This window comes from Pistacia vera, unplaced genomic scaffold, assembly GCF_008641045.1.
Source record: "Pistacia vera cultivar Batoury unplaced genomic scaffold, PisVer_v2 Contig67, whole genome shotgun sequence".
In the NCBI taxonomy this organism is placed as follows: Eukaryota; Viridiplantae; Streptophyta; class Magnoliopsida; order Sapindales; family Anacardiaceae; genus Pistacia; species Pistacia vera.
In genome coordinates, this window is record NW_022196523.1 from 332,339 (window position 1) to 349,676 (window position 17,338).

The 17,338-nt window shown below is 33.3% G+C and overlaps 1 protein-coding gene and 1 pseudogene across 3 annotated transcripts; one reads left to right on the forward strand and one right to left on the reverse strand.

The window, feature by feature from the left end:
* Positions 1-1,211: 1,211 nt before the first annotated feature.
* LOC116112776 (uncharacterized protein YtfP) lies at positions 1,212-4,759 on the forward strand. 3 transcript variants are annotated; one of them, XM_031398902.1, is made up of 16 exons: positions 1,212-1,421; positions 1,517-1,642; positions 1,752-1,811; positions 2,212-2,325; positions 2,400-2,487; positions 2,564-2,709; positions 2,791-2,892; positions 3,047-3,118; positions 3,193-3,292; positions 3,368-3,450; positions 3,799-3,876; positions 3,970-4,068; positions 4,157-4,207; positions 4,293-4,349; positions 4,507-4,548; positions 4,622-4,759. In XM_031398902.1, exons 1-16 carry the CDS (start codon positions 1,269-1,271, stop codon positions 4,700-4,702), a joined length of 1,452 nt encoding a protein of 483 aa, XP_031254762.1. In that variant the 5' UTR covers positions 1,212-1,268; the 3' UTR covers positions 4,703-4,759. The 3 variants fall into 3 exon arrangements, with proteins under 3 accessions (XP_031254762.1, XP_031254760.1, XP_031254761.1); XM_031398900.1 differs by lacking the exon at positions 3,799-3,876 and having other exon boundaries at positions 1,505-1,642; XM_031398901.1 differs by lacking the exon at positions 3,799-3,876 and having other exon boundaries at positions 1,213-1,421.
* A 9,306-nt stretch (positions 4,760-14,065) lies between these two features.
* Positions 14,066-14,870, reverse strand: LOC116112798 (annotated as a pseudogene).
* Between the last annotated feature and the right edge of the window lie 2,468 nt (positions 14,871-17,338).

Below are 17,338 nucleotides of genomic sequence, written 5' to 3' on the forward strand. Positions count from 1 at the left end.
AATAAATCTCTAATTCACTCAATCTAAAATCCCAACCCAAATTTTTTTTCTTAGTTCTCAATGTATTGTCTATATTTACAATTAAATTTAGGACAAAATTAAAAAAAAAAAAAAGGTTTTATAAAAAAAAAAAGAAAATCGGTTCAAAACTAGTTAACCCTTTTTTTTTTTTTAAACGGTTAACCAGTTTTCCCTAAAACTGGTTTGGGAATTTTCCCGAACCAAAAATTCGGTTTAGTTTAGAGAAGCAGTTAACCGATTCAGTTAACCGCTTTTGAACACCCCTACCTTTTTTACGATGTGTTTTTTTATTCCTTTATGCAATTATTGGGTTTACCCAAAAACAAAATAATTATCATCTGGCACATCAAAATTCAGAACATAAACAACATGACAATTGACAAGTCAACGTGTATGGTCAATGAGAGGAAAAACAGAGGTACCAAGTCTTGATCTCCAAATGTTGTTCAAGTTGTTTTTTCTTGATCACAGTTGATTTTCTCATGTCTTCAGCACTTACAGAAACACTAATCTCTGGTTTGTTTGCTGGAGTTGGTTGAGGTTGGGTTTATTTTTTACTGCCCCCCACCTACTCGACGAAAGTCCTCACCCAACCGCATAGGGTATAGTTGTAATTTTTATGAACAGTACATGGTATATTTGTAATTTACGTGAAAAGTATGGGGTACCGGGAACCGGTAGGTTCTGGTTTTGGTACTGTTTCGGTTCCAATGTTTAGAAACCGCACAATACCGGTTTTGGTTTTGGTTTCTAAAACTCAAGAAGTAGTATTATGCAGTTTTGATTCCAATTCCTTATTTTGTGGCCCGAAAATGATAGAGCCACCGAAGGTTGCGCACTGAATCTGTGCACCGAATGACGTGACAAAATCCTGACCGTTGATTAATATTAACTGATAATGAATAAACGGTCAGGATTTTGTCACGTCATTGGGTACACATATTCGGTGCGCAACCTTCGGTGACGGTAGCATTACTCGGCCAGTTACCCGGACCTGCTCAGCCTTAGATATAATGACATTATTCTTAGAAAAAGGAAACTCGAGTTTATTAAATATAGTTTGTAAATTTTAAGGACGATTTTGCAAAATTTTAAAAATATTGCAACTCGGCTTGTGATATTTGTTAAGGGTTGAGATACGCCTCGTCGTTTGTGGGTTTCTGAATAAGCTGTCTAGTCGTCTCGTCAGTCGGGGTAGGTTCCCTTAAAACTATCTACCCGCTACAGGGAAATCCAATTGGGCAATCATGAACTTCACTTTGGCGCGGTTAGTACTCAACCCTGAAGTCTTTTCCAAAACTGCAAGTACCGGGAGAAACTATAGCAGCTACCTTCTTTTCACCCCCCACTCCCAGAAAAGAAAGTTTTCTGCTTTTGCGTTGAACACCGAACGTGAAACAGTGAGTTATTTAACTTGTATTTGTATATGCAAGCAGTTTGGTTGGTTTTTGTTATGAAGATGGAATTTTTAATGCTGTCTCAGTTTGATGGGCAGTCTGGTGAAGAGGTGTTGGTGGTTGTTGGTGGAGGAGCAGCTGGAATTTATGGAGCCGTTAGAGCCAAGACTGTTGCACCTAAGCTTAATATTCTTGTCATAGAGAAGGGGAAGCCTCTATCAAAGGTGTTTTCTTTTAGTTTTTAGTGTAAATGTTGATGCAGAAGTTTACCTGATTGGTGGGTTTTGATTTATTGAGTGTCTAATGAAAAGTTTATGTTGTTGGCGGTGGCAGGTGAAAATTTCTGGGGGAGGCAGGTGCAATGTGACAAATGGTCATTGTGCTGATAATAAGGTGAGAATTGTTTTGAATGTTGTAGCTCATGTTGGAATTAGCTGGTTATTTGATGGGTGATTAAATTTAAGCATGTTTTGGAAGGGTTAGTTTGGTATGGATGACTTTATGATTTTGTCTGGATGTTGGAGTAAAGAGTAGTAGATGTACTTGAAAATGATGTATAGATGCCAGTTCCATCTACTTGGTCAATACACTTGATTTATGTAAACTCTTTACATTCTGATATTTTATTAAATTTGAAAATGATGGTTAGGCCGTTATCTGAATGAAGTTCAGTTAAGGAGAATTGTTTATTAGACTTTGTAAATACAGAAATTTATTCCAGTAGTCAATGGTACATCAACTGTCTTTTGTATCACATGATGTTTAGACCTCAGAATCATTAAGACCTTTGCAGATTTTTGCAGGGCACTATCCTAGAGGTCATAAAGAATTTAGAGGATCTTTCTTTAATGTGCATGGGCCGTTGGATACCATGTCCTGGTTTTCTGATCATGGGGTGGAACTGAAGGTCAGTTTTCAAACTGCATGTCTTTGATTTCTTTCTTTATTTTTTCCTTATGGTTTGTTTTTATCTTGTCATAGACTGAGGATGATGGAAGGGTGTTTCCTGTCAGTAACAGTTCTTCTTCGGTAATTGATTGTCTCTTGTCTGAAGCAAAGTGTCAGCGAGGTATGTTTGATCAGCCATTAAGTTGAGCCCTGTCTTTATATTGTCGAATTGCTTTCTCTATCAGTTCCTCCATCAGTTTCTCTGCAGACTGGAAAAGTTGTAACAACTGCATCTGCTAATGCTGGTGGAAAGTTCCTTCTCAAGGTTGAGAAGCGTACAATCAACTTGGTTGAATCTATTGAAGCTGATTATCTATTAATTGCTAGTGGAAGTAGTAAGCAGGTTCATTCAACAAATGTTGCTTTTCCAATTCTAGTAGAGGCATTTGAATTTCTTAATAAATCTCCATTGTTCTTATTACAGGGTCATAGTCTTGCAGCTCAGCTAGGTCATTCAATTGTAGATCCAGTACCTAGCTTATTCACTTTCAAAGTTGTAGATTCACAATTAACAGAGTTGTCTGGGGTAATGTATTGTCCTTCTAACAAGTTGAATCCTCGACTTACCTATTTGTAATTTTGTTAGCAGGGGTAATGTAATGATAAAAGCTGAAACGAATAATACTTAATGGTTATTGTTCTCCCCATCTTGTTCCATCACTTTTCTTTTTTATGGTTAGGTCACGTTCGAAAAGGTCATAGCAAAACTTAAATTAGAAAATGTGCAAAAGAATAGTCCACATCTTACACAGGCAAGTTTTTCTCATTGCTTTTATATATATTCTTAATAGTGTACTGGACTTAAGCTAAAATCTTGCAAATTTAGGTTGGCCCCATGTTAGTCACACATTGGGGACTTAGTGGGCCAGTAATTCTTCGGCTATCTGCTTGGGGTGCCCGTGACCTGTTCAGTTCAGGTTACAAAGGTAAAGATAACTATTTTTTCTATGACTATAACATTTATATTCTTTAGCTTCTGAACTTGCTGCAATTGGATGCAGGGATACTTATGGTGGATTTTGTACCTGATTTACATATAGAAGATATGAAGTCAATTCTTAGTAAACACAAGAAACAGTGTGTGGTAATTCTTTGTCCTCGTTGAACTCTTATTCCAAACTTAGATAGCAGTACCATTATTTTCTTAATTAGGCAATGATGTATTATTGTTGCTGCCTTGCTGCTGAAATTTATGATAGTTCAAGAAGAATCCCATTTTATATATGGATTTTCATATAAACAAGTAAATGTGGTAATTTAAGTAAGCTTGTAGTCAAACAAGGATAGTTTTGGTGTTTAGACTGATCTCTCTGGGTCTGGGACAGTAATGCAGGGACATCAATATGCTTCCAAATTCATGGATACTTCATAATAGCATTCTGCTTAGTTGTTTTTGAATTGATAATTTCTTGCTTTTAATCACTATCTACAGAAGCAAAAGGTGATCAATTCATGTCCTTCAGAATTTAGCCTTGTGAAAAGATTCTGGAAATATATATTAGACCGTGAGGTATCAACGCCATTCCAGATTGAAAGACCACATATTTGGCATCTGCTTGCTAAATCTCCCTTATGGATGTTGATTTTTCCTTTTTATATGCAGTGTTTATGTGGAGATACCTTGTGGGCTTCCATTTCAAACAACTCTCTAATTTCTATTGCTCATCTTCTAAAGCATTGTACATTTGAAGTGACTGGGAAGGTAGCAGCCGTTACTTATTGAAAAAAATTTAATTCGCTTCAATGTTTTTGTGCGTTTCTCCGATGATATAAATTTATTTCTGATAAAGGGCCAATTCAAGGATGAGTTCGTCACTGCTGGTGGTGTTCCATTGTCTGAGGTACTCTCTCATTTTTATTTTTTCCTGTCTCTCTCTTCCGTGTATGCTTTGGAAATGTAACTCCATTTTTCTTACCTTTATGAAGGTTTCTTTGAACACAATGGAAAGCAAAATACGTTCAAATTTATTCTTTGCCGGAGAGGTATAGTTCCATACCAATTATCATTTGTTAACTTCTCCTTTATTAACAAAATAACACGATGATTCCACCTTGTAGCATTGAATTCATAACCCTAGAGCTTAGATAAATAAGCGAGTGTCTTTGTATATGTCTAAATGAAATTGATTTTTTTATGCAGGTACTAAATGTCGATGGTGTAACTGGGGGTTTCAATTTCCAGGTGAGGAAATTTTGTGTTAAGATACAAACACATTGTAGCCATTGCTCTCTAATCTCAGTTTTTGTTTGTACAGAATGCTTGGTCTGGAGGATACATCGCCGGAACAAGTATAGGTAAACTAGCAAGTAATACTGCTCTGAAAGAGAGACAATAGGCTTAATGCGAGTAATATTCAATCTCAAAAACTCTTGTAGAATGATAAATTTAAAATTAAAAAAAAAAAAGCTCTTGGTTTCTCTTGTGTGTTGGACTAGTTCTCCTTTCTATCTTACTAAGGGTAACGTTATCCTCTCGACATAGTCTATGGATGAAAACCAGTTAATCCTACTTTGGTTTAAGGGTTTTCTGAGGAGGTAACGTAATCCTGCAAGATTTTAATTTATTATTGATGAATCAACCAGCTTCATAATTGTTGTCTGTTACCCTTTTGTCATCTTCAAGTGGAACTATTCTTTTGGTAAAGAAATGAAAATGAGGCAAACATGATATGTATGGTGGATACCCAAACCTCAGTGGCCATTAATCCCTTATCCCAATCCAAAAAGATAGAGACACAAAACCAAGAGCATTTTTCATCTATATTTAAGTATCCATTGGGGTCAAAATAATTTATTTAACTGTACAGAACAGGGCAGAAATGTTAAAAACTTGAAGCAAGATTTGATAAGAGACAGGGTTGAGAGAAAGAATGACTGGTTGGTTTAGTTACACATCATTGAAGTCATGGTGTGGCAGATGATTGAAGAAATATTTTGCTGCATGTTTGGCTTAATATTTTTATCCCTATTCTGGATCCTATTCTCCAAATAATGTTTGGCACATTATTCCAGAAATACTACCCTATTTTTTTTAATTTCATTTAAACCCCATAAGGTTATTAATTTCACTAAATACCTCCTGAAAAAAAAGTTTAAAAATTAACAAAAACACCCCCATCAACCCAACTTGTCAGATTCCGGCAACCACCGTCGGTGATAGCCGGAATCTGTACAACGGCCTAACTTCCGACCAGAAATGGCCGGAAGTTCACTGCTGTAGCCTTTTCCGGCCAGATCCACCACGGATCTGGCCAGAAAATGCCAGATCTGACGGCCAAAGAAATGGCCGTCGTTGATCGAAAACGACGGCCACATCTTTGGCCGTCGCTGACGGCCAAAGATGGCCCTCGTTTGGCCTTTTTCGGCCGTCGACGGCCATAACAGACCGTAGATCTGGCCTTTTTCGACCAGATCCACCATGGATCTGGCTGGAAAAGGCCATAACGACGTGTTACGGCACAGATCCGACCAGTCTGTGCTGTAACGAAATTTTCCGGTCAGATTCTGGCGGTGGTGGCCAGAATCTGACACTGCAGGTGGTGGGGGTGTTTTTATCATTTTATATATTAGGGTCTTTAGTTAAATTAGTAAACCTAAGGGCTTTTTCATAAATTTTTAAAATTTATCTCGTAATACTCTCCTATCCAATAACTCAATATTATCCTTAAAATCTTATCCAAAATACTAAACTAAACGCATCCGGAAATTTTGAACAAGACGAAATCTGGTTGGTATCAAAACCACATCATAACTCCTCTTGAAAATTGCATTTGGTTGGGACCCAGTTGTCTTTTGACGCGCTAAGCGGGGAAAGGAGTTGATGGCGCCACAATTCCGTCGGTTTGACACTTTTAGCCTTGTGTTTTTAACTATTATATTTAAAATTCTGTATATTATAGAATTAAGGTGATAGATTTTGGTTGGTGATAAATGTATGGTGTCTGGGAGTTGGGAGAGATATTATTTATTTATTTATTATAAACAGTAAACTGTTCAAGTAAAGACTCAAAAATAATATAGGTGCAAAGAGTCTTGATTTTGAGTTGGGTTCTTCAATACTATCTCTTCTTTAAGGAATCTTTCATCAACTGTGAAGTGTCTTAATGACTTCTTCTTCTTCTTCCAAAACTTCTCAAACAAAACATCATGTTTTCCTTAGTTTTAGAGGTGAGGATACACGGCAAAATCTTTTAAGCCATCTTTATGCAACTTTGTGTTCAAAGAAAATTGAAACATTTAGGGGTGAGCGGTTCTGAGTACCCTGCACTTTCTAGGGAAATCGAAACTGGAATCGCACAGTACAAGTTTCCCAAAAAAAAGAACCAGAACTGGAACCGTATAGTACAGGTTTTTTAATTCAAGGAACTGGAACCTAAAATGCAGATTCCGGTTCCTTTTCCGGGTACCCTATAAAAAATCAATTACCCTTTATTAGTTTAAAAAATGACAAAAATACTTTAAAAGTTTACAAATACACCCCTAAAAAATTTTGATTATTTATTCATTTGTGTCGAATATAACTCATAACCTGTAATATCTAGGCAACACTTGAATTCAATCAATTTATCACAATTCACATAAAATTCGTCAATCAAAACCAAAACACAAACAATTATTCATCACAATTCACATCAAATAATTTTATCAAAATCATTCAAACATTACATTATAATTATTAAATTATAATGTAATGATATAATTAATTAAGTGATCATACTATAATATAATGTTATAAATACTTATAATTATTTAAGTAGTTATTTAACAATAATGTAATGTTATAATCAATTAAATTTCTAATAATTTAATTAATTACTTATTTTAATGTTTATAATATAATGTCATAATTAATTAGGTAATCATTTAATTATGTAATGTTATAATTAATTAAATGATCATACTACAATGTAAATTGTAATGTTATAATTAATTAAGTAATATACTATTTAATTATAATGTAATATTATAATTAATTAAATTATTAATCATTTAATAAGTATTGTGATATTATTCATAATAGAATGTTATAATTAATTAAGTAATCATACTATAAATTTATAATGTAATGTTATAATTAATAAAATTCTAATCATTTAATTAAGTATTGTGTAAATTAGTAAATTACTAATGTTTATAATATAATGTCATAATCAATTAAGTAATCATTTAATATTTTAATTATGTAATGTTATATTAATTATATGATCATACTATAATAGTATAATGTAATGTTATAATGAATTAAGTAATCATACTATAAATCTATAATTTAATATTATAATTAATTAAATTTCAAATCATTTGATTAATATACTAATGTTTATAATGGAATGTTATAATTGATTAAGTAATCATATTATAAATATATAAGGTAATGTTATAATTAATTAAATTTTTAATCGTTTAATTAAGTAATGTAATAATATAGTAAATTACTAATGTTTATAATGTAATGTTATAAATTCATAACTAATTATGTAATTATGTAATCATTTAACTATGTAATGCTATAATTAAGTAAGTGATCATAATATATAATGTAATATAATAATATTATAATTTAATTGAGTAATTATTTAACTATAATGTAATGCTTAATTAATGTTTATAATGAAATGTTTATAAGGTAATGTTATAATTAATTAAATTTCTTATCATTTAATTAAGTATTGTGCTAATGTTTATGTAGTAAATTAGTAATTACTAATGTTTAAAACATAATATCATAACTCATAATCAATTAAGTAATTATTTAATTATGTAATGTTATAATTAATTATATAATCATACTCTAATGTAATGTTATAGTGAATTAACTATTAAGTAATCATACTATAAATTTTTAATGTAATATTATAATTAATTAAATTTTTAATCATTTAATTAAGTTTGTATTAATGTTTATAATAAAATGTTATAATTGACTAAGTAATTATACTATAAATCTATAATGTAATGCTATAATTAATTAAATTTCTAATTATTTAATTAAGTAATATACTAAATATTATAACTTATAAGTCAATTAATTAAGTAGTAATCAATTAATGTAATGCTATAATTAATTATACTATAAATCAATTAAGTAATGTTATAAAATTATAATTAATTAAGTAATCATTTAACTATAATGTAATGTTATAAACTTATAATTGATTAAGTATGATATTTAACTAGTAATTAAATTTATTAATGTTTATCAATCTATCATATATAATTAATTAATTGCTAATTTACTATAGATATATTTAGAACTTGATAATTGAAGTAAATAACTAAATATATTATTCATCAATCAAATATACTATTTTATTCAAAAATAGTTCTTTTAATAACATTAAAAATTTAAAACACTTTTAATTGGATCATAATTCTAATTATTCACTTAATTAATGAAAACTTTAATATTAATATATTAAAGTTTTTAATATGGTGTAATTTATATGTAATAAGTATAATTGTATTATTATATTTATTTAATTAGGTTATTCTAAAAATTTAATTTTTTCTATTTTAATTTTTTTTTTATATGTAAACTAATAGAAACCCCCCATTATTCACATTTCACAAATATTTCATTGCAGTCCAGATTCCAAAACAAGTTCCAAACAGGTTCCAAAGTCGGTTCCAAACTGGGTACCCGTTACAGGTTCCAAACAGGGTACCCTTTTTATATTCTTTTTCCAAGTTCTGGTTTCGGTTCCTCCACACACAAGAACCAGAACCGGAGCCAGAACCGCACAGTGTCGGTTCCAATTTTTTGGAACCGGAACCTACCCGCATAGTGCCGGTTCTTGTTCCAGTTCTACCTCCAGCTTTTGGTTCTACCCGCTACCCGTGCTCACCCCTAGAAACATTCATTGATAATGATCTTCACCAAGGAGACGAAATTTCAGAAGCCCTTTTGACTGTGATCGAACAATCAAAGATTTCAGTTATCATCATCTCAAAAGGGTACACCTCATCTATATGTGCCTTGAAGAACTTGTAAAGATCATTGAATGCAAGAAATTGCAAGATATGATCATATTGCTAATTTTCTATTATGTGGATCCATCAGATGTAAGGAATTAAATCGAAATGTTGGGGGAAGCATTTATGAAGCATGAAGAACGATTTCAGCAGGACTCGGAGAAGGTTTTGAGATGGAGGAGTGCTTTGACAGAAGTGGCTAATCTCTCTGGCTTTGATTCAAAAAATACCAGGTGATTTCCACTTTAAAATTTTCTTGGAGTTATTTGTTTACACTTAAGCTATATATAAATTTTAAGATATATTATTAATGAAAAAAATATTTAGTACTACTCTCCTATATTTAATTAAGAATATATATTATTGATTTAATTTGTAAAGCACTTGGGCATTTTAACTAAAAGTTATAGAGGATATATTGTAATTTAAATAGAATTACTTTTCTCTTTGATTTAATTAAACTTACTAATATGTTTTATATTTTGTTAGGGATGAAGTTGACTTGATAGAAAAAATTGTCAAATTTATTTTGAAAATACTGAATCATATGTCTGAAATTGATTACAAAGGCCTTGTTGGAGTAAAACCAAGAATCAAGGAAATTGAATCACTATTACGTATTGAGTCGAAAGATATTGTCAAAAGGGTAGGAATTTGGGGAATGTGAGGTATAGACAAGACAACTCTTGCTCGTGCAGTATTTACCAAACACTCAAGTCAATTTGAAAGTGTCTACTTTCAAAAAAATGTTAGGGAAGAGGCGGAAAAATTTGCATTAGATCGTTGGAGTCGATAACTTCGTTCTACAATATTGGAGAACTGATGAGCCATTTTAGAGTCCACCTTCACTAAAAGTAGGCTTTGTGGTAAGAAGATTCTAATAGTTTTTGATGATGTGACATGTTTAGAGCAAATGGAAAATTTAATTGGAGATCTTAAGTGTTTGGATCATGGAAGTCGAATAATAATAACATCAAGGGATAAACAAGCACTTAAAGTTTGTGGAGTGAGTCATGATAACATATATGAAGTTAAGGGATTAATGTATAATCACGCTCTTGAACTTTTTAGCCGACATGCCTTTAAGCTGGATTATCCTCCAACAAGTTACGTGGAGCTATCAAAAAGGTAGCAGCAGTTGCTGATGGTGTTCCATTAGCTCTTAAAATTTTGGGTGGTCTTCTTTTTGGCAAGCCAAAGTTAGAATGGGAAAGTGCCTTGTGTAACTTAGAAGGAAATCCAAATCCAAAGATCCAAGATATGTTGAAAATAAGTTATGATGGACTTGATGGTGAAGAGAAATTTTTTTTTCTAGATATTGCTTGCTATTTTAAAGGAGCTAAAATAAATTATGAAATGGAAATTTTTTATGTCAGCAAGTTTGCCTCCGACTTTAGAGTAAGTAATCTCATTAACAAGTCTCTCATAGCTATAGAATTCGGTGACATAAGAATGCGTAATTTGTTGCAACAAATGGGGCAAACAATAGTCGAGCAAGAATCTAAAGATCCAAGTAAATGCAGCAGATTATGGTGTCATGATGATATATATCAAGTGTTAAAAAGAAACACGGTGAGAGACTAACTGATTAATTTTTTTTTTTATATTATTATAAATTGGATAACATCATCCATTTATTATTATTATTAGTTTTAATTGTCATGCATCATGTACATTCACATTCTATAATTTATTATTCCTACCGCTAAGGATTAAGTTAGATTTGGGGCATGCCTACATCTGAATTTTACAAAAAAGAATTTCGAAAAACAAAAAATTAGATTATAATTTTATAACTACGAGTTGTAATAGTAGGCTTTGACATTTATTTAAGATACTAATTTATTGTCATTTGACTGTTATACACATCCCCTAGTGATATAGATTTTGGCTTTACACATGCGTATGACAGTTATCAGTGCTTTACCTAGGCGTCGACTGGTCCGTCAGGTATGACAGTTTTAGAGGCTCTGCTCGTGTGATGATAGATCTTGCCAGGTATGATAGGTACGTCCCTCGCTCTACCTACGTGTGGGACGCCCACCAGGTATGACAGATTTTTTTTTTCCAAGATACTAGTTGTGGTGAGAGTTTTTAATACCAAATGTTGAGGTTTTATTCAGAATCTGATACAGTTAAAGGAAGTAAGTCAGAGTATAGTTTACTGAGTGCAGGATGGTTATAAATAAATCACATAATGCATACGTGAATGGGATGGTTGTTTCCATTGCATATTCATAGAATTATATTGTCGTTAGGATTTACTTAAGAATTGTTGTATGTTATTATTATTTATTTTTCTAGAACTTTTATAAACCTCCCATTTTCCCCACTCACTGAGTATTTCAGCTCACCTCTTTTTAACTCCCCTTTTTAACTGTTTTTTCCCCCTCACCAGGACCTCCCGGAGATCGTGTCGAGCAGTAAGCCTCACCTCAGGGTTGTGCCACGCGTCGACATCTTTTTATGTGGGTTTTATATTTTATTTCGTATTTATATTTTTGACTTCCGCTTCAAGAACTCATGTTTCCCATCATGTATTTCCTTTGTTTATATTTTGAAATGTGTAGTATAAATGGAAAAACATGATACCATAAGTTTCCCTAAATCTTTTCTTTTGTAAAATGATAGATGGTGTATTTTTTTTTTAGATATTGGAAATTGAAATACTGTGATGTTATTAAGGAAAAGTAAGTCTTTTTAACAGTTTTTACAGTTTATCTACATGGCAGGTCTCGGCTATCCGAGTCTTGTGGGAGCGTTCGGATCCTACGGAATGAGAAAATTTGAGACGGGTCGTGTCAAATAAGGTTGATATTAAATGGAGGTATGAATAGAGTAGTTTATAACTTGATAGTATAACAATTTGTAAAAGCGACATCATAATATTATATAATATAAGACTCAATTTGAAATGGGGAAGGGTTTAGAAGATTGCTCGTTGAATTGGGTTTTAGCTTTTAGGAGGGCTTATGGTTTACCTATTCGTTTATGGTTGGACAAAACCAATATTTCATCTTTCAACCTTTGACAGTACATTGGTTAAATTAAAAAAAAAAAAAAAAAAAAAAAAAAAAAAAACTTTTTTATTCAATTAAAAAGTAAATTTTAATTATTATATTGCCTTTATCTATCAATTCTCTAATATATATATATAATATAGATATTATATATATATATATATATATATATTATAACAACAAAAACAACAAACAATAATAATAACAATAAGATAAATATTTTTATTTATTCTTTCTTATTATTTTATAAAGTTAGTATGAAATTTATTGATAAAATTTTAAAAATAAATGAAAATGAAAAAGACTATGACTAAAGGAAAGTATTGAAGGAGCTTCATTGGTTGCGGAGCTCCCTCGTGTTTGTTCTCCGGGCAATTCGGATTGAATTTTGCTCCTCAACGTCTTAGAATCGGGTCAAAAGTATGAAGCGAAGACGACCCGAGTAATCGGGTTTGTTGAGAGTTTAAGCTTTCAACAGATGAGTGGTCCAAAGAAGAGGACGTTTCAAATATAGGCGTTCAAGCACCGGGTCGTGGTGGATCCGAAGTACGAGAGAAGACGTGGAAGATTTTGGAGCATGTGATTCACGAGATTTACAATCACAACGCTAATGGACTTAGCTTTGAAGAGCTTTATAGGCTATTTCTCAGTTTTTGTGTGATGAAAATTTGTGCTTTATGTGTCAACTGTTACTGGGAATGATTATATTTTTCAGAGATTGATGTTTATTCATTGTATGTTAAGTGTTTTTGAGTTGATTTGTGTGATTTTGCAAATGGGTTTTTGGTTTGTGGTGTTGTTGTTTGGGGATGTTGATAGCTTTGAATTGAACTATGGGTTGTGAAGAATGTATGGTGTTACAGAGAAGTTCATTATACTTGGTTGAGATGTATTGTTTGTGAGGGGTTCTTTTTTGTTGTGATTATGTTCTTTGGGTATTGCAATGGTAAGAGTGTGATTAGTTAGGTGATTACTGAAATTTTGTCAGTTTCTTAGTTTTAGCAATCATGTGGCGATCAGTGAGGTGCAAGATAGAGGATTAAGTCTATATAATACTGGGAAGCAGCTCTATTGATTATGTTTCGTCTGTTTACCTCGTGGAAATTGGGTTTTGGAGAACTATCTTCTTCGTAATTCTGTGATAATGAAGAGACAGGTAACTTGTTCAAGAATATTGCCGTGTGTGTACTCAGCTAGATGTATTTTGTTTCTTTTTTCTTATCTTGTTTTTCTCCTTGATCATTACTTACTCCACTATATAGTTCAATATACTTGGGTACTAATAGATTTATAAGCATAGTATGGGTACCATACGCATAGTAAGGTAACATATGTAATTTTAACAAAAATTAGTATACTAGTAATAAAATCCTGTGTACGTATAACATTACCTGTATTAGTTACCCTAAAATCACAGGTTATAATTCTTTTTACTAATGTTGATGTTCACGTACCTCTCCTATCCAGGAATGCTTACAATATGGTGTTGCACAATTCGGTAAAGAAACTCTACTCTGGACTTGTGACCACAATGACTTTTCATCAACAGAAAATATCAATTTTTTAAACAGAAACAAGAAATGAAGGCTGTAAAATTAATGAATTAGTAAACTAATAAAAAAGAAAATATACCAACATCCACTAAATAATTATTGGAGAACCAATAAGTGAAGAAAAGGAAAAAAAGAATGTAAAGGTTGGGCATAGTCAAGGTTCAATCTCATCGCCATCACCGCCAGCACCCTTCTTGGCGGCTGTCTTTTGGTTCTTTCGCTTCACTCTTAGGGCGGCCAGTTCCCCGAAGGGACTTGTGAGAGAAAATTGAATATGCTTTTGGGGGTCCATTCTCCACCATGACGATGGAATGTTCACCACTGCCTCCCCACATGCCAAATACAAAACCAAATAAATTTGAAACAAATTAATTAATTCATTCGAAGACAATTCTCAACAGATTTATACCTGATATGCTTTGCTTGATGAGGACACGCGCATGGTGATCGTAGCCAGCTGTCTTGTAGACGATGGTTTGAAGGCGACGCTCGAGGAAGTTTCAACGGTAAGGGCCAAGACATAATCGAGTTGTTCTGGCTCTCGTCCAAGAGCCCATAACGATTCATTCTGCGGAGAAGGGCTTGACCTTCGAAAAGCCGGCGAGGGTTTTCTCATCCAAAGTGGAGAGGTGCCTTGCAGCTTTGCGAATGCGGCTCAATGTGTATTGAACCCTCAGTAACTTCACTTTAAACGGGCCCGTACTGCCCCACCAGCCGCAGCTCTGCATCTAATTGCTCCTTCTCATACGGACGACGTGGCTTCTTGAATGTCTTCCCGTCTTAACCATCAACCATTACACAAATAAATTAATATCAATCCAAAAATCAAAAATGAAAGAACAAATATGTAATGGTGAGAGTGAATATGAGAGTTGAAAGTTGAAAGAGAGATCTTACAGTTTCGGTAGAAAGGGACGTGAACCATGGCTTCCTCCAATGAACAAGGGAAGATTGAGAAAGATGATGTCTTTTAATCTATGGTCTCCTGACTTGATTCAACTATCATCCCATGATAAATGGGATATAGTTAGGTATATCTTAAATACCTTATTCAAATTTCAACCTACGATCCCAAGGCAGTCTATTTTGTTTACCAATATTGATAAAATAAGAATTGAGAAAGTTGTATTTTTCTATATTACGTTTCTTTGTCAAAAAGCTATAATATATACACATATACAAGATCAAATCATGATCTGATAAGCAAGGAAAGAAAATAAAATCTCAATTAATTCCCTTGAAAGAAGGGATTACAAATTCCTAAATATGTACAGTAGAGATTATCTCCAAAACTAACATTAATCAAATCTCAACAAATCTTAACACTCCTCTTCAAGTTGGAGCATGTATATTCCTAAATATGTGCAGTAGAGATTATCTCCAAAACTAACTTAATCAAATCTCAACAAATCTTAACAAATATACCACTAGGAGCAGATGAAATGATTGGCTAAAGTAAGTCAAAAGTAGATATAAAAATTTGGGCCAATAATGGTGTTAAAGTTTAATCAAAGGGCTTGGTTGATTGAATACCGGGCCTATGTTGGTGTTGAAATTGCACCCGAATAATGTGTAATCTAAAAATTCACATCCTAATTTGGAATTAACGAAATTAAAATTTATGCACATAATTAATTAATTTACCATTAATCATCCCCACGCCTTAACCATAATTGCAGTTGCATCAAGAACTACATTGATATTCTCAACAGAAGCCCAGGAACATGTCTATGAGGTTAAGGGTTTAATTTGATTGGAGTCATTAAAGTTGATAGGCGAGGAGCAGAGGCAAGGCATGCCGTTCTGGTGAGCCTTACTCTTTATCCAACCGCCCTGAATACACCGCACATCTGGTGCCCTTGCAATTTTCATCGATGTTTTTAATGACCCTCGTCCCGGTTACCCTTTTATGTGAGTCATAGATTTAAGTGCATATCAGATTTTGTTTCTGTAGCAACTGAATAAAAAAATATAAATTTTGGTTCTCCCTGGCTGGCTGGCTCCATCTACGGGCCAGATATAGATTCAGACAGTCTTTTATTCCCTAACACAACATAAATTTGATTCCTACTTTCATGGCGTCTTCTAAAAGCTGCAACACTGACCGTTATGTTATTTTGATATGCATTTTGGGGTTCATATATTTCAGCGGCATGCTGTTAAATTAGATGCAAAAAAAGGCAAGATCCTATGGCAAACCTTCATGTTGCCTAACAATTTTGGCAAGAAGGGGGAATATGCAGTGGCAGCCATTTGGGGAAGCAGCCCATCAATTGACCCCATTAGAAACCATGTCTATATAGCTACAGGGAATCTCTATTCAGCTCCACTTCTAGTACGCCAATGCCAAGAAGCGGGAAACAATCAAACGGTTCGAACTACTTCTGACAAGTGTATTGAATCTGAAAACCACGCAAACTCTATCGTGGTAGTTGACTTGGACACTGGCAAAACTGTGTGGTACAAGCAATTAGGAGGCTATGATGTGTGGTTTAGAGCTAGCAACAGGCACTTCGACCCTAATTGTCCGCTTGGACCTAGCCCTGATGCCGATTTCGGAGAGGCACCAATGATTCTTAGCATGTATCTCGATAAAGTCAAGCATGATCTTGTAGTTGCTATTCAAAAAAGTGGTTTCGCTTGGGCTTTAGATCGCAACAATGGCAGCCTTGTCTGGTCTATGGTAAATTGTATGTTTCGTGTTATAATCAACCAGTAAACACAAACTAACCACCAAATCAAACAATCACAAAGATTCACACAAATCACATCAACAAAGAACACAAGATATACCGTGGTTCATTTATCCAAATTGCATAAGTTACATCCACGTTGAGCTCAAGAGAGCTCGCTGCACTAATTATTTGTAAAGATCCAACCAAACGATTACAAACCTATCAATCTCTCTTTGTTACAAGAAACCTACACCGTAACTTCTCCTAGAGACACTCACCTGGAATCCCCAAGAACAAGAGCAAATCAGCCCTCTTGATTGATTACTAAACCACCCAATCAACCCAAGTTACAAGAGTTTCTAAAGTGAACCAAACAGCAAAAAACAGAGAAGAAAAATGCGTAAAAGAGTAAACTGTAAAACAGAAGAAAACAACAGCAAATCTATTCGTTGACTGTGCATTTCTCTCCTTTTATAGTGTTGACTCATCTATGATTCTCAGCCATCAGATAGGGAAGAAATCAATGATCAAGATTTGTTTCAGCCAAATGCCAAACGCTGCGTTTCATTAAAGTGTAGAGAGGCTTTATTTCAGTCTTCACTTCAACATTTCGTTTATAAAATTCGGGTTGTATCTTAATATTTTTAACATTAAGAACATAGTTAAAAACTGTAAAAATCTGAGAAAATAGTAAAAACTATATTTAGATTCTATATCGTGAAAGTTAATCTTTCTTCACTTGTTTAGTGATC

Excerpts from the sequence above, each read along its gene's own strand:
- LOC116112776 (XM_031398902.1), top strand. The coding sequence starts at position 1,269 with ATGAACTTCACTTTGGCGCGGTTAGTACTCAACCCTGAAGTCTTTTCC. Across the intron at positions 3,451-3,798 it reads AACACAAGAAACAGTGTGTG|AAGCAAAAGGTGATCAATTC; the intron begins GTAATTCTTTGT and ends CACTATCTACAG. Across the intron at positions 4,208-4,292 it reads GTGGTGTTCCATTGTCTGAG|GTTTCTTTGAACACAATGGA; the intron begins GTACTCTCTCAT and ends ACCTTTATGAAG.